Source organism: Sceloporus occidentalis, unplaced genomic scaffold (assembly GCF_023333645.1).
Source record: "Sceloporus occidentalis isolate IW3139 unplaced genomic scaffold, rSceOcc1.0.p SCAF_32, whole genome shotgun sequence".
NCBI classification, from domain to species: domain Eukaryota; kingdom Metazoa; phylum Chordata; class Lepidosauria; order Squamata; family Phrynosomatidae; genus Sceloporus; species Sceloporus occidentalis.
This window is the reverse complement of record NW_028317012.1, coordinates 4,055,444-4,082,813: the sequence shown is the minus strand read 5'-3', so window position 1 is coordinate 4,082,813 and position 27,370 is coordinate 4,055,444. Positions and strand designations below refer to the sequence as shown.

The 27,370-nt window shown below is 38.5% G+C and overlaps 1 protein-coding gene across 1 annotated transcript in view; it reads right to left on the bottom strand.

Annotated features, from left to right (window-relative positions):
- Nucleotides 1–1,742: 1,742 nt before the first annotated feature.
- LOC149298557 (spectrin beta chain, non-erythrocytic 1-like) overlaps nt 1,743–27,370 on the bottom strand; it is a 51,952-nt gene continuing 26,324 nt past the window's right edge. The window contains exons 2-35 of the mRNA XM_089487317.1: nt 22,075–22,226; nt 21,528–21,701; nt 20,299–20,390; nt 19,711–19,791; nt 19,212–19,327; nt 18,779–18,891; nt 17,998–18,185; nt 16,603–16,720; nt 15,068–15,226; nt 14,582–14,884; nt 14,318–14,471; nt 13,201–14,071; nt 12,610–12,747; nt 11,350–12,106; nt 10,662–10,864; nt 10,353–10,443; nt 10,006–10,152; nt 9,602–9,865; nt 9,284–9,508; nt 8,954–9,043; nt 8,529–8,807; nt 8,280–8,410; nt 7,898–8,102; nt 6,921–7,295; nt 6,301–6,545; nt 6,008–6,146; nt 5,256–5,340; nt 4,975–5,171; nt 4,550–4,707; nt 3,962–4,034; nt 3,222–3,451; nt 2,851–3,024; nt 2,381–2,423; nt 1,743–1,964 (exon numbers count right to left, since the gene is read on the bottom strand). Coding sequence (XP_089343443.1) covers nt 1,743–1,964; nt 2,381–2,423; nt 2,851–3,024; nt 3,222–3,451; nt 3,962–4,034; nt 4,550–4,707; nt 4,975–5,171; nt 5,256–5,340; nt 6,008–6,146; nt 6,301–6,545; nt 6,921–7,295; nt 7,898–8,102; nt 8,280–8,410; nt 8,529–8,807; nt 8,954–9,043; nt 9,284–9,508; nt 9,602–9,865; nt 10,006–10,152; nt 10,353–10,443; nt 10,662–10,864; nt 11,350–12,106; nt 12,610–12,747; nt 13,201–14,071; nt 14,318–14,471; nt 14,582–14,884; nt 15,068–15,226; nt 16,603–16,720; nt 17,998–18,185; nt 18,779–18,891; nt 19,212–19,327; nt 19,711–19,791; nt 20,299–20,390; nt 21,528–21,701; nt 22,075–22,226 — 6,992 coding nt within the window. The remainder of the gene's footprint in view (nt 1,965–2,380; nt 2,424–2,850; nt 3,025–3,221; nt 3,452–3,961; nt 4,035–4,549; nt 4,708–4,974; nt 5,172–5,255; nt 5,341–6,007; nt 6,147–6,300; nt 6,546–6,920; nt 7,296–7,897; nt 8,103–8,279; nt 8,411–8,528; nt 8,808–8,953; nt 9,044–9,283; nt 9,509–9,601; nt 9,866–10,005; nt 10,153–10,352; nt 10,444–10,661; nt 10,865–11,349; nt 12,107–12,609; nt 12,748–13,200; nt 14,072–14,317; nt 14,472–14,581; nt 14,885–15,067; nt 15,227–16,602; nt 16,721–17,997; nt 18,186–18,778; nt 18,892–19,211; nt 19,328–19,710; nt 19,792–20,298; nt 20,391–21,527; nt 21,702–22,074; nt 22,227–27,370) is intronic.

Sequence of the window (27,370 nt, the reverse complement as noted above, 5' to 3'; positions counted from 1 at the left end):
TTCTTGTTAATAAATACTATAACCCTCCCAGGGTTATGTGTTGGAGGCAATGAGAAGAAGAAAAACCATTTTATGGATCCTCTACATTAAAAAAATCACTTCAAAGTTTCTCAATGGCACACTTTCTCCGTAGGACAAATATAAGGTGTTCTGCAGCAGGGTCGGACTGGAACAAAAATATCCCCAAGCAGTTAAAGCACAAACAGACCACACAGTACGAAGTTAAGAATTTTGCAATTGAAAATAGGCCCAGTGGCTCACTTGGACTTTGTCCTACATGCCATATGGCCACCCCAGTTCTGATCTGGGAAACACCCCAGTGGGCCGATACGTAAAATGCTCAAAGTACAGTATTTTTGTTGTCTTCTGCAAATACCTCTAAAAGGCACAAAATAAAATATTCTTATGCCATGTTTGTAGTATTAAGTTAAACATTTTAACACTCTAAATTTCATGCACGCAAGGACTACTTTTGCCTCTAGATGAGATGGCACCCTTTTTCAATTGTGCCCATCTTTCTTCTTCCAGACACAATAAGAAAAATACATTCATAATTGCATTACCTAGCTAGAGGTGTCAAAAGATTCAACAAAGTACCTTTTATCCATTTTCGTTGAAAGAGGCTTGGTGAGGCAAACACAGACTTCTGTGCAATAACGAAATTCTGATAGATAACTTCTAAGAACTTCAAGTGTTGTATATAATGTCCTTATAAACATGGGTAAAAACACTTTCATGCATAGTTTACCCAGAATAGCATTTCAATGTATTTTCTTGCTTCACTGTGATATTGCGTGGCTTTGTAGTTTTATTATGTCTACTATAAACCATTTTTTTTTCTATATAACAAGTCTAAACACAACAGAAGCAACTATTTGCATTCCTAAATGGCTAGTAGGAGGCACACACAAAAGGAATTTTCTGGTAGGATTATGACATGTTGGCCAAATTTGAAACCACCTGGTTTAAATGTCTAGTGCAAAATGTGTTTAGGGTGCACTGCTTAAAACCTGCATTGCTGTGGTTATTTTCCAATGCAGGCTGATAAGGTGACCACATCAGCCATTTTTTTTCTGCTAGAATCATACATTTTTACATGCAGTATGTGGGATCAGTTAACCACGTGTATATCCCAGTTATGATCAATACTCAAGTGAGAGAGAACCTTTATTTGAATTCGTTTTTTCTTATTTTTGCTTTTTGAAAAAGTATATAGTACTCTGTGCAACATAAAGATAAAATAATGGGAAATAATCAGGATATTTGAAAGCATCAGTGAGAGAAGTCATATAGCCGAGTTCTTTCAGTTTATTGCATCTCCATTATATGCTGCTAATATTGAATAGGTCTCTAACGCCCGATGTCATGTTAGAGACTATGACTGGACATGCGCATAACAACGAAAGACCCCACTTAGAAGAAAAGAAAATGATGTAATAAACAACCCCCTCGTGAACAGCTTATATGCCTCTTTACAAGGGCCCCAGAAGCCACCTCCAGCTCAACTTTTCAGTGCAAGAGGAGCTTGCCCCTGACAATACACCAACTGTTGCACTCATAGGGCCTCAATGTCTGTTTGTCACTGGAGGTGCACATTATGTATAATTATATATAAAATGCCATACAACCACTCTAGTCCCCTCCTCCCTTTCCCACAGGTCCCATTCTGTTGGATTCACAGGGTCTGATCAGCAGTGAAGATCTGAAACACAATGTTGTTTTCTTGATGACCATCAAGCAATTTACTTCTTCTTAAAGAAACTAAACCTCTTTTCTCTGTCTTTCTCTTTTCCTTCCTTGCTGCGTAGCGTGACTTGTCCTTCCATGGCACTGTTGGGCGACACCGGTGGCATTGTCATAGAACGTATCATGCTCTTAGGAAGCCCTGGGGAGCGATCTGAGGGATCTCCAGGAGATGAAGGCAGCGAAGCATTGATCACTCGCATCCAACTGCTCATCTCGGCCTAAGAGATTAATGAAAAGAAGACAATACATTAGCATATTACATGACCATCATTAAGGAAATGTAGCTTGCTGTCCTATTTTCATAACAAGAATTATTGAACTAAATGACTGCAAGGAGATTTCGCTCACCAAAACAGCGTTAATATGTTGCAAAGCACCTTAAAATTTACTATGTGGCTTTAGATTTAGAAAACAAGTTCAGTGTTAGGTGTCTAGATAAATAGTTGAAAAGGTATTTTTTTTTTTTTTATTATTTTTTTACAATTGCAGGTTACTCATTACCCATTGATCCTTCTTTTCATTGAAAATATTTAACCCCTCGGTATATTGTATATGGACACATTTGAAGGCATATTGTCTTGAAGTGTTTTTATATCAAATCATCAGGTTTCATGTAACAGTAATTCCATCTTACCTCGTCCTTTGCTTGAAAAAGGTATTCCTTGCCATCAGATAGGCTAGGGAAAAAAATATGAAATAAAAAAATAATGCTTAACAGCCAACAATTGTTATATTTTCATTGAATAATATTGCCATACTGCTAAGATTATGCTAGACTTTGATTTTCCCAAACCGTATTAGAAAACTATTAAAGGTTCACATCTGTACAACACCGCAGGATATGATGCGGGACATAAATGAATGAGGAAGAGTAGTCATGCAGTTGATATTAACACATAGGGTTTCTATTACTTGTGTATGAGTGCATGAATGCATGTATGTTTGTGTAATTTGTATTTTATTTATAACACAATTGTGGAAAATGACTTTCATTACAGAATATTTTAAGGTTTACATGATACAGTGTAGGAATGGACAATTCATCCTCAGAGACTGTCAACTACCCTCAGCTCACACTGTGCGCCTCCCTTTATCTTTAATCACCTGAGCTTGAAGACATTCTTGCGCTTCTTGTAGTCATGGGCCACGCTGCACTGAGCACCAGCTAGTGGGATAGGAACCTCGCTGTGATACGGAATCCCACTGCCTGCACTCTTAGCGTCTTTGTAGAAACCAAGGCTGCCTTTCTTCAAAACACAATAGACATTCTGCCAAGATCTGCAAGTAGAGAGTGAAAGGAAGTGACAATGTGGGGGAGAAAACACCAACAACAAGGCTGTGATTGAAGTAATCATATTGAGTTTATTCAAGTAAGCCTAAATACATTATAAACCCAACCAACTCTCCTAGTAAGAGACCAAGGGAGTGGTAACCAAGTTATCCAAATATAAATGGCTTCTTATTTGGACATTTACCTGTTTGCAGCTTTTTTGTTGTGGGACTCCATTTCCTGCTTACGGTGCAACATCCCCTCCATTTGCTCTGAAGCGAGAGGTTCCGGTATGCTGATTGGCAAAGTGGACGACTGGATGTTGATTGGGGAGAAAGTTGGCCTCTCCTGAAGCTGCGGTGAGGGTGGTGGGCTCCCATCCTTGCCAGTAACATCTGCTTTGGCCCCGTTGGTAATATCTCCTTGGTCAAAACCCTGAATAAAAGAAGGCAAGCTATAGTAATGACAATGCAAAGTGCAGCTTTTATGCAAAAATATTTGTCACGGCTTCTGCAACTATTTTAATTAGATACAACATCAGGGGCACTGCAACCATAATATAGAAATGTCATTCTGAGTACACATTATTTACACAGTGCAATGTGAGACCTGCTGTCTACAGACTTTAGCCCCTACCTGGTATTCAGATAAGCTGTCGTCAAACTTCCGTGTATCAGTCGATGGCTTTAAAAACAAAAACGCACATTGTCACTTTAGTACTGGATGGGCTGAAGTATTAAAGAAAAAGCATGTTCTGCTGTAAAAGACGCTCAGAAGGCGGCTGTAGCCCGGTACAGATGCAAAAAAAATAAAAGTTTGGTTTCCAGCAAAGAAAAACAGAAGTAGTTAGTTTATAAAGTGGACAGGCGGGATAAAAAGGGCAAGCAGCTCTTCTATGTTTTATCATATGCAGATTTAAATACAAATGAGAACAACCAGGCATACCTGTGGCGATTCTGAAACTGAATCCATATACAGGCCATTTACTGACACCTGTTCCTGGGAAGGATTCTGAAGCCTGAACGAAAATAAAACGAAAAAACAATTTTAATCAAAATAAGATAACTCAGAAGCAAAGGTCTTGGTTTTTCACCAGGACAGGCTCTGCCACACCGACACACACACACACACACACACACACACACACACACACACACACACACACACACACACACACACACACACACACACACACACACACACACACACACACACACACACACACACACACACACACACACACACACACACACACGCTCTGCCACACCGACACCCAGACACTTAGAACTATTACAGAGCCAGTGCTGAGGCTGGTTGGCAGCATGAAATAGTTAATCTTTTCTCAACATATTTGTAAATTAACAATCCCCACCACTTCAGGCTACTGGTAGTCTAACATATTCACTTAATTAAGTGCATTGTGATTATTAGCCTTTACAACACTGCAGTCTTCTGCCCCATACAGTCAGCTATATAAGCTTGGCTGGAGTATTGGCTTATCTAACATATGTACACCGGGAAATAAAAACTAACCTTTCATTTAGAATGTTGGCAAGAATGGTTTGGTCTTCAGTAGACTGTTTGATTTGAGTTTGTAAATTATCCTCATCCTCTTCAGGCTGAGGTGGGGTTGGCGGTCTTCTTTTCCTCTCTTCTTCTTCGCGGCGCCGTCGCATTTCCTTTTCTTCCAACTAAAAGTAGAGGACAAACAGAATACAACAAAATAAATCTAACGCACAGACTATGTAATAAATATTAAGGTTGTTAAATGAAAGTCTCCAATGGTCAGCACAATTTTCCAACTAATTAAATGATCAAGAGTTCTCTTCATTGAAATTGTAATAAATGTGTGAAAAACACACTACCCTTAAATATTCATACAAATCGCTATCTTTTCTATGCATTGAGTGGTACACTTATTTCTCATAAAATATTATGCCAATTTTCTGACTTCTCACCGTGGTGAGCTTTTCCAGAAGTAAGATTCTCTCATCCCAAGTTGCCACAGACTTCTGGAATGCTTCATGCCTCTTGATCAGGCTCTCCACCTCATCTACGTTCCCCCCAAGTTCTGAAGATCGGACGATGGGTTCCTGACTGGAGAGCCAAGCTTCGGCCACATTAGCATCTCTTCCAAACATCAACACTTCTAGGACTAAAAAAATGGAGGTATACATTAAAAAATGTAGGAAACATCACTTGCAAACACCTTCTTCTTTAAGAATATATTGCCACTTACCAATCTGCAACCATTCCATTTTATCCTTCCATTTATTCTCAGTCTCCTGCCTTCTTTCCTGCAGCTGTTCTAGTTTCTCAGATATCTGAAAACAAGAAAATGATTAGGGGGGGAAAGAGAAAAGATTTGTGGAAAAAAACTGGGAAATACCCAACTCTGGTTAGATGTGCTGTGAAGGCTTATGATAAAGCTAGTTTGCTGTATCAAAAAGGCCAGAGGAGAGCTTTGAGCAGCATAGTTCAATTGCAAAGCTTTAAATTTGAGCCCCAACAATTATGATATTAGATGCCTAGTGTTGATTGTACATTTAACTAAGCAGATATAACATACATACATTCATATATATATATATATATATATATATATATATATATATATATATATATATATATATTTGATGGAAAAATAAAAAATCCAATTTGCAAACATTCATAGCATATAGACCAATAGACAGAATAAAAGCTTATTTTAACATTTAGCACTCTAAACAATTCCTATGATGCTTTGCCTGCAACAGACAACTTTTGTTTTAGAATGATAGTTTAGTGCCATGAAACTGCTGCTTCTGTTTAAAACCCCCTACTTTTTATGTTGTAAATATACAAAAATATTCAATGTATTCATTGGGACCCAGACAGCTAATCACTGAGCATCCTTCATATTGAGAAGTGCCACTCCAAATCTAAGCTACTAGACATGAAGTTTAGACAAAAGGAGCTTCAACCAGCAAGAAAATGGAGACAGGGTTGTACCTTATCTGAGGCATAATGATTTTTCTCTAGGAGAGAGTTGCCAAGATCTATACATGTAGTAAAACTGTCTGCTCGGGCATCAACTTCTGCCTTGATGCCTTGGTGATTCTTGATGACCAGATCAGCTGAAGATACATCACTGGTAAATAGACACAGAATATATATTGACATAACAGGTGGAGCATACATATGGTAAGAAAAATAGTAATTTTCATGTAGGGCTTATAACCAGTCACCCGTTTAATATACTTCCCCCCTTTCTACTTTGTATCATTTTTGGGTGGATATCTCACCGTGGCTTTTCTTGAGCATCAATCTGAAGGTTGATATCATCCATCCAGAGCATAAGATCTCGAACCATCCTGAAAAAACGGAATTTCTCCACTGTGTCCAGAAGAAGCTGCCGCCTGGCGCTGCTAGCATTCTGCAGTTCCCCCCATGCCTCTGTCACTGCCTGCTCATGACGATGGATATCTGCAGCTTTTTCACCTGCGTAAGCTTTCTGCAGACGAGAGGCATCTTCCTGGACCTGCTTCACCTGATGCAGTGCAAAAGAGAGAAAAATGAAGTCATGTCTTTTGATGGAAACATAGAAACCCAAGAAAAAGAAAAAAAAAAAAAAAAAAAAAAAAAAAAAAGATTGTAGCTTCATAAAAAGCTTTGGGTACAATGCAGAGCATACAGGATTGCCACATGTACCATGTGTTGCCTATACTAACATTATGGTTCTATATCAAAAACCAGGTGCACAACCCATCTTCTGCTGTGTAGATTGCTCTTCATCGCAAAATTTTGTTCTCACCACACTCTACTGGTTATTTTAATTACTGTTATAACAGCTGTTGTCTACCTAGACCACCCACATCTAAGACCAGTAGCCGTGTACTATACACGTTTTCTTAGTTCTGCTTACTTGTGCACTAAGTGCTTGAATGTCATGTTCAAAAGTAGTGTGCATGCGCTGCATTGCTTCCGCAGTATTAAGGTCTCTGCCCGTCTCATCTGGCATCAGCTTCTGCTTGTCCTGGATCTGGCCTAGGGTCTCACGGGCATCCTGGTAGAAACGGTGGAGCTCATAGGAAGCTGCCAGCATCTGGCTTCTTGTGTCGATCATCTCTAAAAGGTCAGCCCAGGCTTCATTAAGAGCATCCTTCCATTCTGCAACAGTGGCATTCTCCGAGTGGCCAGAGGAAATAAGCTCATCTGCCATGAGGTTCACACCATCAACCCGCTCCTGACCAATATTACTGGTATCACGGGAGAATTCTCGGAATTTGTCTCTCAACATCTAAAGATATAAAAAGGAGTCATTCTTAATAAACAAATATGTTAAGTAGTATATGTATTCAGTTTCAATAGCATTGTAGCTAATGTTTCGGACTGTAAAGAAGAGGAAAAAAGACTCACTTATGCTGCTCAATTTAAAACTATTATTAGTATTAGGAACATCATCGAATGCCCAAACCCTTTTCAGTCATGTCTCATTCATTATTTTGCAGAGCACACTTGTCATTGAACACAAAATCAGACCAAAAATCTACTGCTCTCCATGTTGGACAGCCCTGACAATCAACACAAATTTACTGAGTTTACAAACACAATTATCCTCGTGTTTGAAAGGCATTGGAAATATATATCCACTATGGAGTACAGTATGTAATTGTATGGATAAACAAGGAACAGATTGCAGATCTCTATGAGAAACCCCACCCCCTCCCAAACACACACTTTTGAGCAAACTTCAAGTGAAGGTTCTAAATTGACCCTCCGCCAGTAAATTCTATTGTTCCTACATTCTTTACGTGGACATAATAGTGTGAATGTATATGTATATGTATATATATATATATTTTTTTTTTTTTTATTATTTTTTTCTTAGGTATCACATACCGTTACATGCTCATAGTCCTGTCCCAATTCATGGGAAGCTGCCACCACCTCACGCTCAGAGATCCAGTGCTCGAGGTCCTCCACATCCCTCTTAAGCTGACAGAGTCTCTGGTGCTCTTGCAGCTTTCCTTGCCTCTCCTCTGCCAGGTCCTTCAAGCTGGCATACAGCTTGTCCACCTGCCCTTGACGCATGGTGATACGATCGCTGTTATAACAAGAATAAGTATTTCCATAAGAAGAATTAAAATGAACCATGTGTATTTTGTATACGAGTTTTAAAGAAAGGTAGCCAATGCTTTTAACAGCTGTTTTCCTAGGACAATTCATAGGTCCTGCATTGGTGAAGTGCATACTAGATTTGCTATTACTTTGCTCTACTCACCTCTCCGGATGACCCCTAGAAACCATATCCCGACTAGAGTTGGCGAGTTGATGGATAGTTTCTGCATAGTCATCAAGTGCCTGCTCCATCACTAGATGTTTCTTAAGCATAGCCTGCGCACCTATCTCATCCTAAAAGTATAAACAAAAACACATTTATACAAGACTGAAGATGGTATTGTAGCCATCCATTAGAGGCAAAGTCACAAAATATTATTTAATTCAGATGTGTTTTTTGCGTTTAACAAACCTTGGCCTTTTCTTCAGACATCATGTGAAGCTCCTGTTCACCCATCCAAGCTTCAGCTTCAGCAGCATCCGCATAAAACTGTTGAGCAGCCTGAGAGTCTTCAAGACGAGCATGGCGCTTTGCAGCCTCTGCTCCCAACTCGTCCCATGTGCTCTTTAACAAGTCTAACCTCTCTCTTATATCCTGTGCATCTAGCACATTGTTCTTAACTGTCGTCTTTCCCCGTTCTAAGATGTCATCGATTCGAGGCTGGTGTCCTTGGAGCTCCTTCTGTAATGTCTGGTGGAAAGGAATCAAAACTTCATGAACAAAAGGCGCTACAGGATGATTTTTCAATTCTTAAATAGAAAAAAAGTCTACCCATCAGGATGTTCTCACTTTAAAAAAACCCAAACTTTCCTATTAATTAGGAAATGGGAACCTACCTGATTCTTTTTTATAAGAAGCTGCACTGTAGGAAGGTCTTTTCCATGCTCAGTTGAAACAGCCATTGGCATCCTTTCCTTGACCCAAAGCTGGAAAAGAAATAAGCGTCAATACAGCACAACTACACACAGTGTATATGTCTTATTTTACATGATAGGAAACAGAAACACTCCAAAGTCTTGTGGAAAGTCGTCATCAAAATCCGGTAGTGAGTGTGTGTGTGTGTGTGTGTATATATATATATGACAGGTTTAGGGTAGGGCATACTTGAATGGCACAGTATAATGAAATGTAATCATAAAGCTGGGCCTTGGCACATTGTTTCTTACTATTTCATCCTCAAGGTCCCTGTTAAACTGATGTCCTTCCTTGGATGCTAGAAGCAAATTCCTCCTGTCGTTGAGAGGTGCACGTAAGGTGGAGAATTTATCCGCAACAGTCTTGTGCTTGGAATCAACCTCCACAATGTTGGCATCTTCCTGTCCCAAGGCCTGTGCTTGAGTCTGAATAGCCTCTAGCTCCTTCTCTCTTATTTCCATCTGGTTCTCCAGCATCTGTATATAAAAATATTTTTAATTAGGTAACTGTAAAATATATGCTTGGCCTGTAAACATGTTACCAAGGAGTTAAATGTGTGCCATATTTACCTGCTGTTTGTTCAGTAGAATGTTAACACTAGTGAGATCTTTCCCATAATCATCGGATTGTAGCTGCTCATCTAGATTTTGCAACCAACTTTCCAGAGCAGAACAGCTCTGAGTGAAAAGCTCTGCCCTATTGGCATCAAACAGACATTGTGCTTTACTTTGGGTGGTGGATTCCAGATCGTTCCACAGGCAATGAAGAGAGTCCAACTTCTCTCTCACCACAGGTTCAAGCTCTGGCTTTTCGGCCATGAGCTGATGCCCTTCCTGAATGGGAGAAAATTATATGGTAAAAATGACCCAAAAGTAACCGGGAAAAGTGAGAAAAAAAGTCCAGTTTGGTGAAAGACAATTAGACATATTGTCGTCCTGCTTTTGTTAATTGGCTACAATATTACAACCCTTACCTTGTCAATCTTGTCTAGCCAATCTTTATTTGATGCTAGCTCAGCCATAAAAGCCTGGTGCTTCTGCCATTTGCTATGCAGATTACGAGCTTCATCATATGAGACATCCTGAGCTGTGAGCATCTTTTCATTGATCCACAGAGTTAGCTAGAAGAAAAACAACTTAATATATACATATACGTCATACACTTGGATGAGGTAGAACTGTACAGACCTTTTATCCTTAAGTGTCTTAATATTCTAATACTAAACAGTGCCAGTTATGTCAAAAACATGCTCACTTAACACAACTATATAATATTTTACACCAACACGGTACAAGGCCGATATTGCTGAACAACAAGTACCTCTTGGCAGTCCTGCATAAAGTGCTGAAGATCACGATTGTCCTTCAAGCGATTCAAAACATCATTGGCAGCTTCTCTGTTCTTTTTATGTCTAAGAAATAAAAATGATTGTATTATTTTTGTATACTCCGGTAGATAAGAGGCTTGTTGTGTACCTGGTAATTACAAGAGTAAAGCTTACTCTTGTAAGGGAACTACCAGTTTTATGATTTCCCACAAAAAAAAAAAAAAAAAAAAAAGTCTGACAGTGCCACTCCAGATGCTAATGGGCAAAAACTCCATCTTCATTGGCCATAACTATTCTCTCACCTGTCATCAATTGAAGTGACCTTCTCTTGAATCTTCTCAGAATTGATATTCTGTTCTTGTATCAGCTTCCTTCCAGAGTCCACTAGGTTCTGGATCTTCTCTTCATTAGCATCCATGGTGGTCATAAAGTCTTCATGACGTTTAATTGCAGCTTCGGCTGCCTGGAGAGTGCTAGGCATTTCCGTATGGGATAGGACATACTCCTGAAAAAAAAATAATGCTTAGAATGTATTGTTGGTACAGATGCAATTGTAATGCTTAGTTAGAAGAAAAAAAGGAAAAAAGGGGGGGCAATGTCAAAGCAATGAGACCTTCAGGACAGTATTGTCTTAAAATGAGAAAAAAATATTTGACTCCAAAAGGCAAGCAGATTTTTTTTTATGGGTCAACATTACTCCAGCTAAAGATAACATTTTATAGCCCTGAATACCAGAAATGCATCCAATCATTCGAAAACCTATGTCAAGGCCAAATTTCGTAGATGTGCGTTCCAGATCTTAACTTTGTGGGATGTTAAAGAGAAGATAAATAAACTAATTTGCTCAACATGAAACCTTTTTTCCCCGCTAACTTTAAAGGTTTGAGATTGGTTCTTGCCATATAGTTTTTCTTTTATTTTTATATCTTTTTTAGTTCATTCAAATCTTTAGGTAAGTTTTCCTGCTGCACCTTGGCACACAATGCTCACCTGGTTATTGAGAAAGCCTTCTACTTGTTTTGCATCCCTCAGGAACACCTGGAAGCTGTAGCCTTGGGAGAGAAGCTGATGTCTGTTCTCCCACATCTGCCCAAGCTCATTCCAACCAGTGTCAAGTGCCTTAAGCCTCTGTTGAAGGAACATGTACTGTGCATCTGTTTGCCCATGTGTCACTTCTTCACCAACTTCCCTTACTCTTCGATAATCAGCTCCATAATTCTCAATCTCATTCCTTATGCCTTCATGTTGTGCCAGAAGGCGTTCTGCTTCTACTAAGTCAGCTGGAACATCCTCAGAGGCAACTGCTGTCTGTGCCCGTGAAAGCCAGCTTTGGAAATCATCCAAGTCACGCAGAAAGCCTTGCAGCTTGCTTGCTTCCCCCAAAGTTTCCTCTCGTCTTTTCATGGTATCCTTCAGTTCCTCCCAGGTCTCATCAATCTCGGACAACCGGCTTTTAATGGCAGATGCTCTGTGAGGATGCTCAGATGCTAGCTTCTCTGCCTCTTCTTGAAGGTCTCCAACTTTACCCTGAATAGCCTTCAAGTCACGCTCCATGCCAGTAAGTTTGCGCTGGAGGGCAGTAACACCTGCTAAGTCATTTCCCAGGCTTTGAGTGGACTCAATGACCTTGGTCTTTTCCCTCATCCAACATACTGTTTCATTGCATTCAAGATGGTAATTCTGAATATCCAGGGCAGAATCAAGAGCATTCTTCTTTTGACCAACAAGCTGACGAAACTGATTCCAACTGTAAAGATACAATTTTGTTCATTGTAATTGTGAAAAGCACACGTTCTAAATTACTCATCAGGGAAGCAGAAAAAGGGAAATAGGGAGTGCACAACATAATTAGCTAGAGCATGTGGTTAACAAGAGTTTTCCATTTGCAACAAAGAATGGGCTTGGCCTTAGAATAATTATAGCTATGTGACAGTCTATGCTACTTATGCAGAAATACTCCAAAAAAAAAACTAATGTTGATATGAATTCACACATGAAGCAAAGCATTAAATGAGAGTACTTAGTAGTGCACAGTATTATTTGTTTCAGAATATGTTAAGCATTAGCAGTAACCAAAAAAAGATAGGTTTGCTGAAATTTCTGAACTATACTGGTTAGTTAACCTGTTGCATTCTCAAGACTAAGGTCATTCTGATGTGTAAAAAAAAAATAAAAATATATATATTTAGAGTTGAAATCATACCAAGGGGAAAATAATAATTATTATTATTTTAGGAACCAGCCACTTACCGGGCATTTAGCTGATCCTGTGTTTTCCGAATACTATCTTCATTTCTCTGATCTATACTCAATAACTGTCCAGCCACTTCATTTACAGACGCCACTCTGGATGCCAAGTTATTCATTTCTGCTTCCAGTGTCTCAAATCTACAAAATATAACAGCACAGCATAAACATAGGGAAATTAATGGTCAAGTAAACATTTTTATAAAACTAGTGAACCATGAACCGATTCGTCAAAGTAGTGTTTCTCCAACCACCCATAATTACTACTAACAAAATGGCATATATCCGTTGACTAGTCAGTCAACAACATTGTTTGTACAAAAATGTTGTGAAATAACTTATATTTTCCTTGACTCTGCAAGTTAACTTGTATATGTCTGATTACTATAATAATATTTAAATACAATATATTCAGACACTGGAAATTCAATTTGTGGAATTACAGGGCTTTAGGCCCAAAGTGCACAGATTATTCTTTTAAATGTCTCTTGGAACACTGCAATTATTTTAATGTAGCCCTGCCATATACAATGTCCATATGCATCCCAGGTTAAAAGAGGAGATCATTGACCAAACCTAAACTATAAAATGTACCTTTGCTGAACCACTTCTAGATCTTCAAGCTTGTCTGGAATTTCCATACCATTTAACCACTGCTCCTTCTCATCAATCCACAATATACAAGCATCAGCCTCACTGAACATTTTATGAAGTGCCAGGGAATCTAATAGAGCTTGTTTACGGTGGGAAGCCAGAGCTACCAGTTCGTCAAAACGCTGCTCCAATGCTGGAAGACGTCCATCAACTTCTGGTGAATGAGCGTAAGATGGTGGTAGGCTGCGAGCTTGTTCATGCAGGGCATCAATTGCTGGACGATGATTCAGAATCTCTTCTTCAACATCCTTATGCTTTTTAATCAGTGTTTGTGTTGAGTATTCATCATGGCCCACATCACTGGTTGAAACCAGACGTAAAGTATCAAGAAGCCAGGCCTCTGCATCATTGGCATCCGCTTGAAACTGGTAGTAACTGTAAGCCTCTCTTAATCTCTTTTCTCTATCTTCGGCTAAAGCCTCTAGTTCCTTCCACTGACCACTCACATCAGCAATCTTTTCTTTAATTTCTCCAGCTCCAAAGTGGCCCTGAGAGACCAGTTCCTCGCCTTCTGCCACTGTCTGTTGCAATGGCCCGTGGCGTCCACTCATTTCATCACGGAAAGCATTATGTTTACTTATCAGCCTCAAGGAACTGGTGAGATCTTTGCCATAATCATCTGACAGCAAAATTCGAGACTGTTCACGGATCCAAGCTTCTTCCTCTCCCATATCCCAGAAGAATTTCCAGAGACGAAGAGATTTCTCCAGCTTGGCCCGTCTGGCAGCACAGAGATCGCACAGCTCTGTATATCGTTGCTCCAAGAGAAGGACACGGGTTTTCACCATCTCTGGATCACATGGTTTGTAACCTGACATGGACAAATTATAAACATTAATCTCTAACATACCTGTATAAAATTTCTTCTTGAAGGCCGTGTCATTCTTTGTGGATACTGTATTAGGTATTTATTAAGCCACTCTTTAACAAATTTTCTCTGGCCAGTATTGCCCTCCCAGTCTTGCTTTCTTCCCTGTTATTCATTTAGATTTGTGTTCCTTAAAGGGCTAAAATAGGTCCTAGTTTATTTACCTTAATTATACATCATATAACTTACCGTCACCATCAGTCATAAATTTCTGTGCCACACTTGCAACCGACTTAACACGTTCTGCCTGAACAGTGACGTCTGCCTCCACCAAGTTGTGTGTTTGTAGAAGGTCTTCAACCCCATGAAGATGTTTGCCATAGTCTTCAGACTGTAGACGGGCCTGTGAAGTAAAAATCTTAATTACTCTAGTGTTTCTACCGCCTCTGACATGTATTACCCAGCAAATTGAAAAAATAAATAGACTAAAACATGTTTTAAATCCTTAAATACCTTCATATCATCAGTCCAGTCCATAAGATACAGCAGATCTTGGAACATTCTCTGAAGTTCCAGGTTCATTAGAAGTCTCTGTCTTCTGGCAGCCACAAGCTCCCTTAGATAATCCCATAATCGGGTCACATTACTTTTGCGAGCCAGCACCCTTCGAATGTCATGGTAATTCTCTGCCTCGAGTTCATCTGCAACAGCATTCACTGCTTGTACACGCTCGCTGTATGCCACAATGTCTGTTTCAATGGCTTCATGCTTCCTCACCGCAGCCTCCACAGCAGCTAGGTCCACACCAAAGTTATCCTGTTCAAGAAAAGAAAAATGGTGAACGATAATTTATGGAGGATGTTTACCTAACAGGAGTTACCTTAAAAAATATAATTATGTTACTACCCTTCTCAGCACACATTTCATTCACTAAAGCATAAATACAAAATATCCAAATCCATTTTCCAGCGATTGTTTCCAAATAAGAGTAAGTGTTACCTGGGAGACAAGGCGTTGGTTCTCACTCAGCCAAGTCTCTCTCATTGCAGCTTTACGGTCAAACCTAGCAGCCAACTGCTCCAGTTTTTCCTGGCGAATCAGCTCGTTGCGGAGTGCAAGTTCCCTCTCATGTTCTGCTTTTTCCAACCGTTCCCAAGCCTGTTAATAAAACAGAAGTGTGCAAATATATATATATAAGAAACATCAAAAACGAGTTTTCAAAACAACATGTTTTCAAAACAACAGGCAGTCCTATATGTTAGCCCTGGTAATATGGGAACATTTTTATCACAGGAACATAGAATGTGACAGCAGATAACCATTCAGCCTATTTAGTCCACCCATTTTTTCCTGATGTAAAGACTTGAGTCTGTCAGTCTTGTGCCAATGGTAGCTTTATGCCTATACCATGCACGTGTACATTTCTCTCATTATATTAGCCTCTACTAATTCTGGGAGGATGTTCCATTTATCTACCTCCCTCCCAATCAAGTGAAAAAAAAGAAAATAAATAAAAAAACTTGAGATGTATTTTCTCTTACTACACAAATACTGCAATCATGCCCTACAACATGTTTCTTTAACACATGAAACAAAGTACATCAACCCATATACACAAAATAAGAGTACACACTACTTGATTGGCACATACAGTTGTAGATGAGAACCTGTCTATGGGGCTGTCTTTAATTACGTACCATTGCATCGGTTCCTTGCTTAACTCACCAAACCAGCAAGAACGATAAGGAGAATTAACCCTTGCTTTAAATAACACACATGTAAACACTTTTTTTGGAATCCAACTATAGAGGGTGATCCATACAGGGCCGGCCCAAGACAAAATGCCGCCTGGGGCGAAGTTTAAAATGCCGCCCCCCCATTATCTACCCTTCCTCTCCCTCCGTCCCTGCCGCCCCCCCCATTATCTACCCTTACTCTCCCTCCCCACTCCCTAGTATCTACCCTTACTCTCCCTCCCCACTCCCTAGTATCTACCCTTACTCCCCCCCCCCTTGTACTTCCCTTTCAGCAGTCCTGCGGCGAGTCTCCCTGTTTGGTCTCAGTGCCGGCTTGTAATGCGCCGGAAATGACATAATCTTCTGGTGCTCAGCATTACAAGCTGGCACCGAGACCTAACAGGGAGACTCGCCGCAGAGGAGAGACAAAGAGGGGCGCCGAGCGGGTACTGACAACTTGGTAAGCGAAAACCACTCGGCGCCCCTCTCTCTTCCACTTTAAAAATAAAAAAAAAGTGCCCCTTCAAAAGTGCCGTCTGGAGCAGTTGCCCCACTCGGCTCCATTGTCGGGCCGGCCCTGGATCCATAAACATACAACAAAAGCAGAACAGGTTCAAATATGTGATGCTTTTTATGGTGTGATTCACAGTGATTTCATTCAGTTGTGGTCAACCATGTTATGGTAACACACTATGAAATTGTATATGTGTCTTATGTCATGCATCAGGTATATCGGTGTTTTCTATGCAGGCTGCACAGTGGACAAAAGGGAATGTCCCACATTATTTATTCATGTACCTTGTTTATATCGGATATAAGTTTTCCCTCTCTGGGAGTATAAACTTTTTGATTGTTTGCTCTCATTTTACTCTGGATGGTGAACAGGAGAACTTCCAAATTTCCCTTTTCCGTGAATCTACAAGACAAAAGAAAGGGTAAAACATAAAAAAATTATTAAAATAATTATACTGAAATATTAAGCATTACACTCTCCAATTCATCAAAATGTGAGGTTTGTTCTATTAGGTAGTATCTGGGATCTTTCACACAGTTTTTTCACCCTCAATAAAAATGAGGAAGCACAAGGTTTCACTAAAGACAAAATACCAGGTATATGTAACAGTACTGGTAAAAAAAAAATGGCAGACATGGCAACCCAATGACATTAACAGTATTTTTATTTATAAACAGTGAAATTACCTTAATACTGCATGTAGTAACCCCTTAAATGATCAAATCCTTCAAGTGAACTGTTCATCCAATTAACACAATCAGAAAGCTTTCTAAGTCATAGTTCATGGAAAAAGACCTTGGGGTTTATGTAATTTAGTTTCGAAGAGAATTAAAAAATTGTCAGACAAGACCGCAAAAATGACCATCAAACGCACGGACTGGACATTAACATAGCATGCCCAGAACAGCAGAGACAATTAACCACTCCAACCCACTGTCCAGTCCGCTCTGGCAGACAAGGTAATAAATAGTATGTGGTTGCAATCTACACTGAAAGTGTGGCACATGCCCACATGTACCCAACAGGCGGCTGCATGACTGTGATATGATCTTCTGGCCTTAAAGTCCCAGGGTTCCCTTTCTTTCCAAGTTCAGTCCTCACAATGACCAGTGAGGTTCACTATTCCAAGCACTCTTAAGATAGCCTGTCCAGTCTCACAGGCTAGTTGGTCAATGACATGAAGGCTGCGGCTGGGTTCAATCCAGAAGACACTTTGATCATCCCTGTATGTGCACATGCAGATGAACCGCTGTGCTGCTGCACCGATATCCAGAAGAAACCAACAGAAGTATAAAACACTAAGAATTTCCAAGTAAAATGCCACTGAAGCCAAAAGTTTAAATGGGCAGTTATACCCATTATTATTGGGATTAAAAGGGAACCCCATTTTTTATTTTTTTTAATTTTTTTATTAATAATGTACTCATTTGGCTTCTTCTTGCAATATTTTTGCTTTTTAAAAATGTGATTTTGCAAAATAACGATCTAGAATGTTTAAAGGGTCTAGGTGTTTAAAGGGTCCCTAATAATAATAATAAACTGCTTAGTTTTGCTCCCTTTAGACCACATTTTAGATATTTTTCACTTTTGGTTATTGGATTTATATGTTGGATAGTACAGATTTAACTTCGACAATCCATAAAGTAATGAGGAGGGACCACCAGAGCAAGGAAACTCACTTGGGAGGCTTCTCGACAGTTCGATAGGTGTTGAACGCTTGAAGCTGATTCTGAACCCCACTCAAAGAATTTGCCAGTTTGCGATCATTAAGAGTAATTATCGTCTGCTCAATCCACTGCAAGAGTTCAGTCGCCAGTCGCTCATAATTCTCAACAAGCTGATCGGCTTCAATGGCCTGGTCAAGTACCTGCGGGGATGAAATTAAGATTTCCTATATGAGTAATCAAGGTTGGACGACTATTTGCAACCAGACAGAAGATACTTTTTTAAGGTTTCAAACTTTAAATGTGCTTATGTGGCAACAATATGATCCTCCTATTTTCATCATCCTTAAGAATGCTTATTGTACAATCTTAACATATTGTCATGATCAAACCTATCTATAAATTACATCAACCTCATAGATTTATGAGCGCAGAATTTCCTGGTAACTGATTACACAACTTAGTCATTCGGTTTGGAAGGAGCAATAGGTTGTAAACACTTATAATGGGAGTGTTCAGCAATCCTAGTAATGGAATATGACAATCAAATGGAGACACCCTTTTTATTACAGGTTATTGATAGTTTAGAATTTCAATGTCAGCATTGCTTCTGACTGTAATCCACCTACTTGTTTTTCCCAATTATGACATTAAACTGCATCTCAAGCCCCACAGTCTTAATCTCCATCAAGGTATACTTATATAGTCCTCGTGGAAGCTGGCAAGCTTTGCTCCTGCGTGTGAGCATCAGACACATTAGGAGTCGGGTAATAATACAATGAAGAAAAACACAAACCTTGCCAATTCGCTTCCCCTCCACAGCCAAGGCCTTCATCTTGGAGAAATAGTGATAAAATGTGGCCACGTACGTAATGATCGATTTCTCATCTGGCTGGTCCACGTTTACATCTGCAGAGAAAAAAAACGGGAAAGATGCGTCAGCCCCAATAATTTGCAGTCAAGTTGTACAGATATCTTTTGTGTCATTTCCTTCACAAGGATTAGCATGTTGGTTTGAAAAATATAACTTGTTGGGTTAGCCTGGCCATATGTTTATGTTGTGCATGCTGTCACATTCACCAATATTAGTTTCTGTATTTACCAATATATTTCCATAAATCATTTAATTAAAAGCATTTGAGATATGCCCTAGATTACAAACATTAATGCTGATGTTTAACATATCCTATACATTCTGTGACAATAACAGCTTGTGACCGAATATTTACCTTCAGGATCCAGAAGTTTAGTGAGACCCAACTCCCTCTCCGCAACATTGAACGCATTCTGGAGGTTGTGGTGAGCATTTGACTTCTTTAGTGTGTCAAATTCAATGATGTCTGGCCTAAGATGAGAAAGGATACATGATGAAGAACATTGATTCATTTTTAAGAAAAATTGAAAGCCAGGGGTCTGGGTTACTTGTCCATGTTTAGCTTTCAAGGACTAAACAGGGACAGAATAGATATGGAGAAGAAGTGGTGCCATTGTTGAAACTCCTTCTCATGTTCTCCATCCAACAGCTGCATATAATCACATGTAAACAGGCCAACTGTCTCGCTTTCAGCAGGGCTGATTTACTAACTTCCAAATATATTAATAAATAAGACAGTGGTCCCTCCAACTGGCTGAAATGCCAGGCAACTAACCAGTCCACATTCACTAAAACTAGCATGAGAGTACGTCATCAGTAACTTTTAGTCCCCACGTCTGTAAATATGAGCTGACCTGTGCTTGTGAACGATAGCATTGAATGCAAGTCCATCTCGCCAGCTTGTAGTAAAGTTGTGAACATTGACATTTGGATACCTGAGAAGTAAAGGAGAGGGCTTTAGAGATTCACTCTAACAATTCATTTTGGTAAACTGGTAAATTGTAGTCTAGGTGTAACTAACTCGGCAAAGAAAAAAATGATTTAGCTTTGAGATTTATATGGTAAAGTATAACTAAACAGTGTTTTGTTGTGCATTGGTCTAAATATCTGCAGACTCGCCTATGGTAATCAAGCCATTTTCCTCAGACCAAGAGGGGTCCCTTGGGTGATTAACATTGAAACATTTTATTGTTTATCCCAAGGTAATGTAAATTTGGGTCTTAGTCTAGTAAACTTAGCCAAGATAACAGATCTAAATAGACAGAAAATGCCACCGCATACAGTGCGCTTACAATGGGGCGTAAGGATAAGTATTACGATTTTTTTCTTCTTATATAAAGATGTATATGTTTGCCATTTTTTGACTAGCAAGGTGTATAGCCTTTAAAACACAGTGTAATACAAACATTAATATATATCTATATATTTATCTTTTTCCTTACCCTGCAGTCTTCATTTGACACCAGAGCAATAAGGCATCCTTAGCAGACTTCTTTTCCTTGTTATCTTCGGTCTCCACACTGATATCTTGAATCTGATATGGAAATATAGTTTTTTCAACTTGCCAGGTTTTTGTCCCCCCTCTAGAAGCAACTGATCTTTCAGCGGGCCAACATATTCATATAGAAATATGGAGTATCGCATACGAGTTTAAGCCATCAGTAGACTTCTTTTATGTAAAGATCATTGCCCGTGTTTGTTGATTTCATCAAACGCAAGAAAGATCAGAAATCGTAGGCGAGAAGTAATGCAAGTAATTGCTTGCGTGCATTAAAAAGGGTAACAAATTGATACTATCAATTCAAGATCAATACTGAGAATGGGGAATTTTATCTGTGCATATGTATTTTATCTAAGCAAATGTTATATATATATTTAAACTAGATTAAAGAGGAGATCGCATCACAATGTACAAATGCATTTCCACCTTACAGGGATAGAGCTCTGAAATGCACTCACTATCCATGCAGGTGGCTGCTTTAATCGGAAACTGCATCACTTTTTGAAAAGAAAGGGAATTTAGGTTTAAAACTTGTTGATCGATGGATTATTCTGGCTGCCTGTGGAGTTATGAAAGACTTTGCTCTCTCCTGAGCAAACTTGGAATGTGCTTAAAATGTTTGGGGTTTTTTTGCCTGTATTTAGGTCAGTACAATTAGGAACACCGTGGATAAGTTGAACTAGATGGACTTAGGTCTTCAATTCAACCTTATGTAACACAATTTAAGCACCAACATGAGACATAAAGGGGCATCTTGATTACTAAAATTAGATCTGTACAATATACTGACCGACACAATAACATCTAAACCAAGGACTGCCCTCCCATGGTACTGAGTGTTTTGTTTGAATCTATTAAAACTAATAATGGGACTCTGTCTAAATTAAAGTATATTATGCATAATTTCCAGTGTATTTTACAGCAGCCTTATATTTTTGTTTAATAGGAGACAAAGGTACTCTATCACTTTCTCCTGCTCCATCTGAAGCAGGTACAGTCCTTTAAAACACATGGATAGTAGAGCACATTTACTTGATTCACTCATTCACTTTAAGTTTTGCATCTGCCACTTGCAGTTAATTCAAGCAAAACTTGCAATTGTATGAAGTATGTCACCCATTGAAGATTACTGTATCCCCTAAATGTTACAAATACGATTATTGTCCTCACCTGGAACCTGAGGATTATTGTCCAGATCAATCCTAAAGTCAGTCTGTGGTTGCCATCCACAATGTCATGTGACCCCATGTTCTCCAGGTGGACCTTCTGCTCCTTCAAGAATTGCAGGGCTTTGTCTACATTTTCCAGGCAGTGGATGCGCATGCGGCCCTTAGTGGGTTTGGGCTGTAAGGTTTAAATAAAATAGAAATAAAGTAATATTAAGGATGCAGATCCAATAATGTAACCAAAACCGAAAGCAGTTGGGACACATAACTTTGCTCCTGTATGTTCATCTCGCTTATATGTTCTATGAATCAATAACAGAAGGTATAAAAAATGTTTGATATTTAACAAAATAATAACTTCTTCTTGAGCACCATTCTTTAAGAAAACATTTTACTTCTTCGCCCTCAACCCTCGCCACTAATTCAGGGACCTCAAATTAGAAGAGCAGTGAAAGGAAACGGTATATAGGTGATTAGTAAACCTCCAATGTAACGCAGTTCCAAAACACTGACAATAAATCCCTGTTTGGTATTTTCACTTTTATACTTACCAGCTGCTCGCCAGACAGCACCTCCAACAGTCGGATCAGCATCCGTCCATCCCGTAAGTCATTATAAAGATCAGAAATCCGACACGTCACCCTTGCCAGGTGAGAATTGACCCATTTTGTAAAGGTTTTCTTTTGAACAGCCTCACGTTCATCTAAAAATGGGAAAAAAAAGAAGAAAAATCAGGTTCCTGCACTGCAAAAACTAAATACATGGTAATGGTCCATCAAAGGTTTGACCAGAGTACTGTTTAACAGTAGACATCTTTGTTATTAAAATAATGGCAAAATGAATGGTGAAAATCTAGTATTCGTGAAAAATCGCAGGTTTAGAGATCAAACTGATGAGCGCTAGGGTAACTCTACATTATGGACAACTGGCCACCTTCGAGCCAAATCCCACAAGGACACGCTGGTTCCATACTCGCACAGAACATGCGCCACCCTGGTACAATGTGTCCATTTGATAATCCTGCACACACAGAAATCACTTTTATAAAACAGTAACTCTTTGCTTTTTGTGTATTTGCAGAATCTTTTTCCAATGCGAACAAAGATCAAAATCAAACAGGTAACTTCAGAGTATGATTTAGATCCGAGATGCCTACAAGCAAACATTATAACAAACCCCACACGTTACTAAACAGGCCAGCTAGTAAAGCAGTAACTGCGAGGCACGCAGCATTCATGAGGGCAAAATACCGTAGCAATATATTTATACGGATAGTTGAACGTCCATTGGGGTTTGAACATATAGTACCCCATGGTACAAACTATAGAAACAGAGACTGACAGCAGATAAGACCTTTTGGCCCATCTCTCCATCTTCCTGCTGTAAAACCCTTGGCATCGTCTTCAACATGCCTTATGCCTACCCTACACATATTTAAATTCCCTCATTGAATTAATCTCTGATTGTTAAGTGATGTACTACTTGTCATGTGCGGCTTGCCAATTGTACAGCACTGCTGCATTATGGTCTGAGGGAAGTCAAAGAAGGAAACTAAAGAGAAGAAGAAGGCTACCATCTAAGCAGATTCTACAGACCATGCTGTGGAGACATCATCACTCTTAATGGGTATCAAAACACAACCAAATCAAAGCAAATCACTCACAGAATAAAATGTATGTATTTTCTTCTAGATCGGACTTCAGTTTTAAAGAACTGTCTACTTCACACCTTTAGGCATAACCAAATTAATTTCATCTCGTAATGCTCTGCAGAGTGCTTCCACGCGTAACCATAGGTAAGGAATCAGAAATGCCTTTCTGTGTATACATCTTAGAAGACATGTCTAAATTGGCATAAATTATTTTATTTTGCTGCAGGTGAGGTGAACTTAGAAACACTTTTTTTTTTTTTTTTTTTTTATTATAGAAAAACCAACTAGCATCCCTCTGTAAAGTGCCTAAGGAAGAATGTTTCTGAAGCCTATTATGCCTATGCATGCATAGCACCTGCAAGCTCATGCTTATAACACCTGGTGGTGCTGCCTGTCGGGATATTGAATTATCCACAAGGAAGAAGGGACGTGATGTCCCAGTTAATGCGGACATTATATTTATATTTATTACAAAAATGTAGGTGCTTCACTGGGGCACTAAACATAACTTTTCCGTGAAAATTTATATATATGATATATAATGTGTGTGTGTTACTAATAATGATGATATTACTAAGTATCCAAAATACTTGTTAATCTCTGTTGCAGTACAAACTATACAGCATATGGTAAAAAGTTGTGTTTTATTTTAAATAATAGCAGAAAAGGTAGAACTAGAAGAACTCTAATGCCATCCGAGCCTGGGGATCATGGAAAATTAAGGAAAAAATAGTATGGCATTTGCAAAAAACCCCGATTAAGGCTCTGGTAGAGGCAGAAAATATAACTTAATTATTTTAACGACCAGACTTTTTAATATTATGGATGGCTTTGAGTGCTAGATTCAGTTATGGCTTTTTCGTACATGTGGATTTTCCTTTTCAAACAGCTATGGATGTTCGAAGGGGAGACCCTATAAAATATATATTTACTTTTATTGTTTTCGATCTAGAAAGATAATTGTGCGCTCTACCATTTAAGCAAAATGATTTCCAATGTTTTGCTGCTGTTTTTTGTTTTTATTACACATACACACACACGTGTATTTAAAACCATTTCCCAAGGAGAGGAAAAAGAACATTTGATCTTTATTTCATACGAGATGTGTTTTCAACAGGTTTAACGTCGGCTTCTGCATTGCTGGCATTAATCTTCCAGACATCCTGGGCAAAATCTACAGAAAGTTCTTCACCCTCCCAAATAAAGATAGATACACTGACAGATGCATAATCAACGTGAAGATCAACACACAGTATGTTCACGATACAGCCAAATACATACAGTGACACTCATTCATATACACAGAAGCAATTACGGTACACCATCCTCTAAAATCCATACCTCCTAACAGTCCCTCTCCCCTCCCCTGATATCCCCTCTTTTCTAGGATCTCAGAATGTTTCAGTGTTCTACAAACGTTACAATAATGTGCATAAAAACATCAAGAAACAGTTTTTAGAAGAATTGTTTTTTTTTTTTTCATAAAGTCTTACTGTGTTACATAATTATAGATCAAAGCCATATAAAAAAAAAAAAAAAAAACTAAAGAAAACAAAAATTGAAGTGTTGACCTAACAATAAAACTCAAGATTTACTTTGCTTTTGTCCAAGGAGAGATCTCGTATAGTCATCTATTGATTCGTGTTCGATCCAGTACGGGTCTGGTTTTAACCCCTTAATGACAAAGCCCGTACATGTACAGGCTCAAAATACATTGTTTTCAATGGGTTTAGGGACCGCCCATTGTCCTTAAGGGGTTAAGAAAAACAGATGCAATGCCATCTCCATATCAGATTACTAACAATACGCGACATATAGGGGATGCATTATGGTTTTACTGTAAGCTCTTTTTCTCTCTCTCAGATTCTAGAACAAATGGACTGTGTAAACATAGCTAACTCTCGACCAAACAGACTATGTATTCATGTGCTGGAGAATTTAAAACTAATACAAAGACATTTTAATGGATCCATGGCATCAGGAAACTTTAAAAATAAAAAAAATTTAAAAAATACATATATATATATATATATATATTTATATTTATTTATTTTAAGGGGCACTAGCCAGTGATAAGAATTGCCACAGAGAGGAGGTAGGAAGCTGCAGCTTCAGAGCTCCAGTTTTTGAATCCTGTTTAAGTGAACCTTCCCTTAACCACTTAAATAAATGATTATTAGATTTGATGTTAACGTTCTTGTAGTTATTGTTTATGTAGTTTATGCTTCCATTTTTCTTCAATTCTTTTAGCCACATGTAGAATATCAAAGAGCTGGTTCTGGGAAGACCCATGATTAATTAAAAAAAAAACAAACAAAAAAAAAAACAAGCACACACACAAATACATACACACGTCGATGATGTTCTGTTGAAGTTAATACATTACTTCATATTACACAATTTGAAGTCCTGTGTGCTTGCTTAATATGGATATATAATACATAAAAACACACACACCCAGAAAACCAGGTATGTTAAAACAGAGTTTCAGGGCAACCTGTGACGTTGAACCGGATATGCAGTGTGAGTCTGCGCAAGTACCTGTGGCAATAAATAGTAGGATGACAGATACTGCCCACACTAAACCGAGGATTAGGACAGCCTTTAGGTGCATTACTTAACAAATCCATCAACTGTAATTAAAATATATAAAAACAAAACTAAAATATTCCATGTGATCATATTGATCAAAATAGCAGGGGCAGCTCATTTCAATAGATCACATAAAGAAGCAGATTCCTTCTTCTTTCAGGGACTGTGTATGCCAACACGGCATCAGCCCTCACTTCGAAACCAGAAATACAGGTTTCATTCGTCTGAGAAACTCACACGTCTCATTTCACACAAGGAGTGGCATGTATGATGAGGAAAGACAAGAACACATTACACATGTCAACTCGCTAAGTAACGCTGCTTACAGAATGAAGTAGGTATTATATACAGGGTGGTATAAATACGATGTCATAATTTGTTACTGCATCACAAGTTACATAGATACAGCCCATCCCATATAAGCTTCAAAAAATAATATGTATGAATGGACTGTATGAATATAGATATTATAGATAGGTATATGGCTGGGTTTAGATGGCAGACAAGTAATTTGGACACTAATAATATACAATATATAACAGAGGTGGCACAATGAAGTATATGGAAAAGGGAGAGATTGATGAGAGAATTGGTAAATACAATCAACAATACTCTAAATTACTTCATGTAGATATATATCCATATATAAAGTGAAAAAATGAGGATTGATACAACATTTACGCCATTCCATATAAATGCACATATACCGTAATTCAAACAGCTACAGTCAGAAGCCATGCTTACTATGTACATCTTTAGAGATTTATTATAACCTTGAAACGTGCTAAGGAGATCGGTAGACAGGCATAAAAAAGTTTCAACTGTTTTTCACCATTTGCGCATACACACAAACACCACATACACATTAATCAACATATACACCAAACAAATAAAGCAAAGAATAAAAGGTCCACGTGAAGAGCTCATACTGGATGGTTCGTACCCTTCACTCATCCAGAAAAGGACATGTAGGACACACAAACACAGTTAAGAGGCACCTTGCTTAAAATACAAACAGCAAACACCCTTTGAAGAAATCCTTACAACACAAGGTTGCGTCATCAACTGGTTGTAACCTGTAGAGATATAGTTATTAAGGTGGTAATTACCAGGAGGCCACAACATGCCATTTAAAGTAGCAACAAAACAGTACGCAAACCATATATCTGTTGAATAGTCTAATAAAAAATGGATGTGCCAACGTATTAAAAAAAAAAAAAAAAAATAGTTCCTAGTGACCCTAAAGTGTTGTATGACAAATATCAAACTATGTTACAAAACATATAGACACAAGTTGCCTTTATATTCAAAGAGACAATGGAACTTAAAATTGTATATGGTTTTAATTTCAATAACAGTTTTTTTAATTTATTTAATTTTACTCATAAATCACATCAGGAATGTTCCTAAAGTCTTTAAGAGCCCTCTTTTAGTCAGCTTATTAAAGCTTAACATTTTGTTCTTTCTGAAGACCTTACCTTTCAAATATTTTAGGAGTATATAAATACAAAACGTTAAAATAAAACCATGTATACATTATACCACGCTACGTAAAATATATGGCATCATATAGCATATGTCTTTGGAGTGCCCCTTTACGTAGT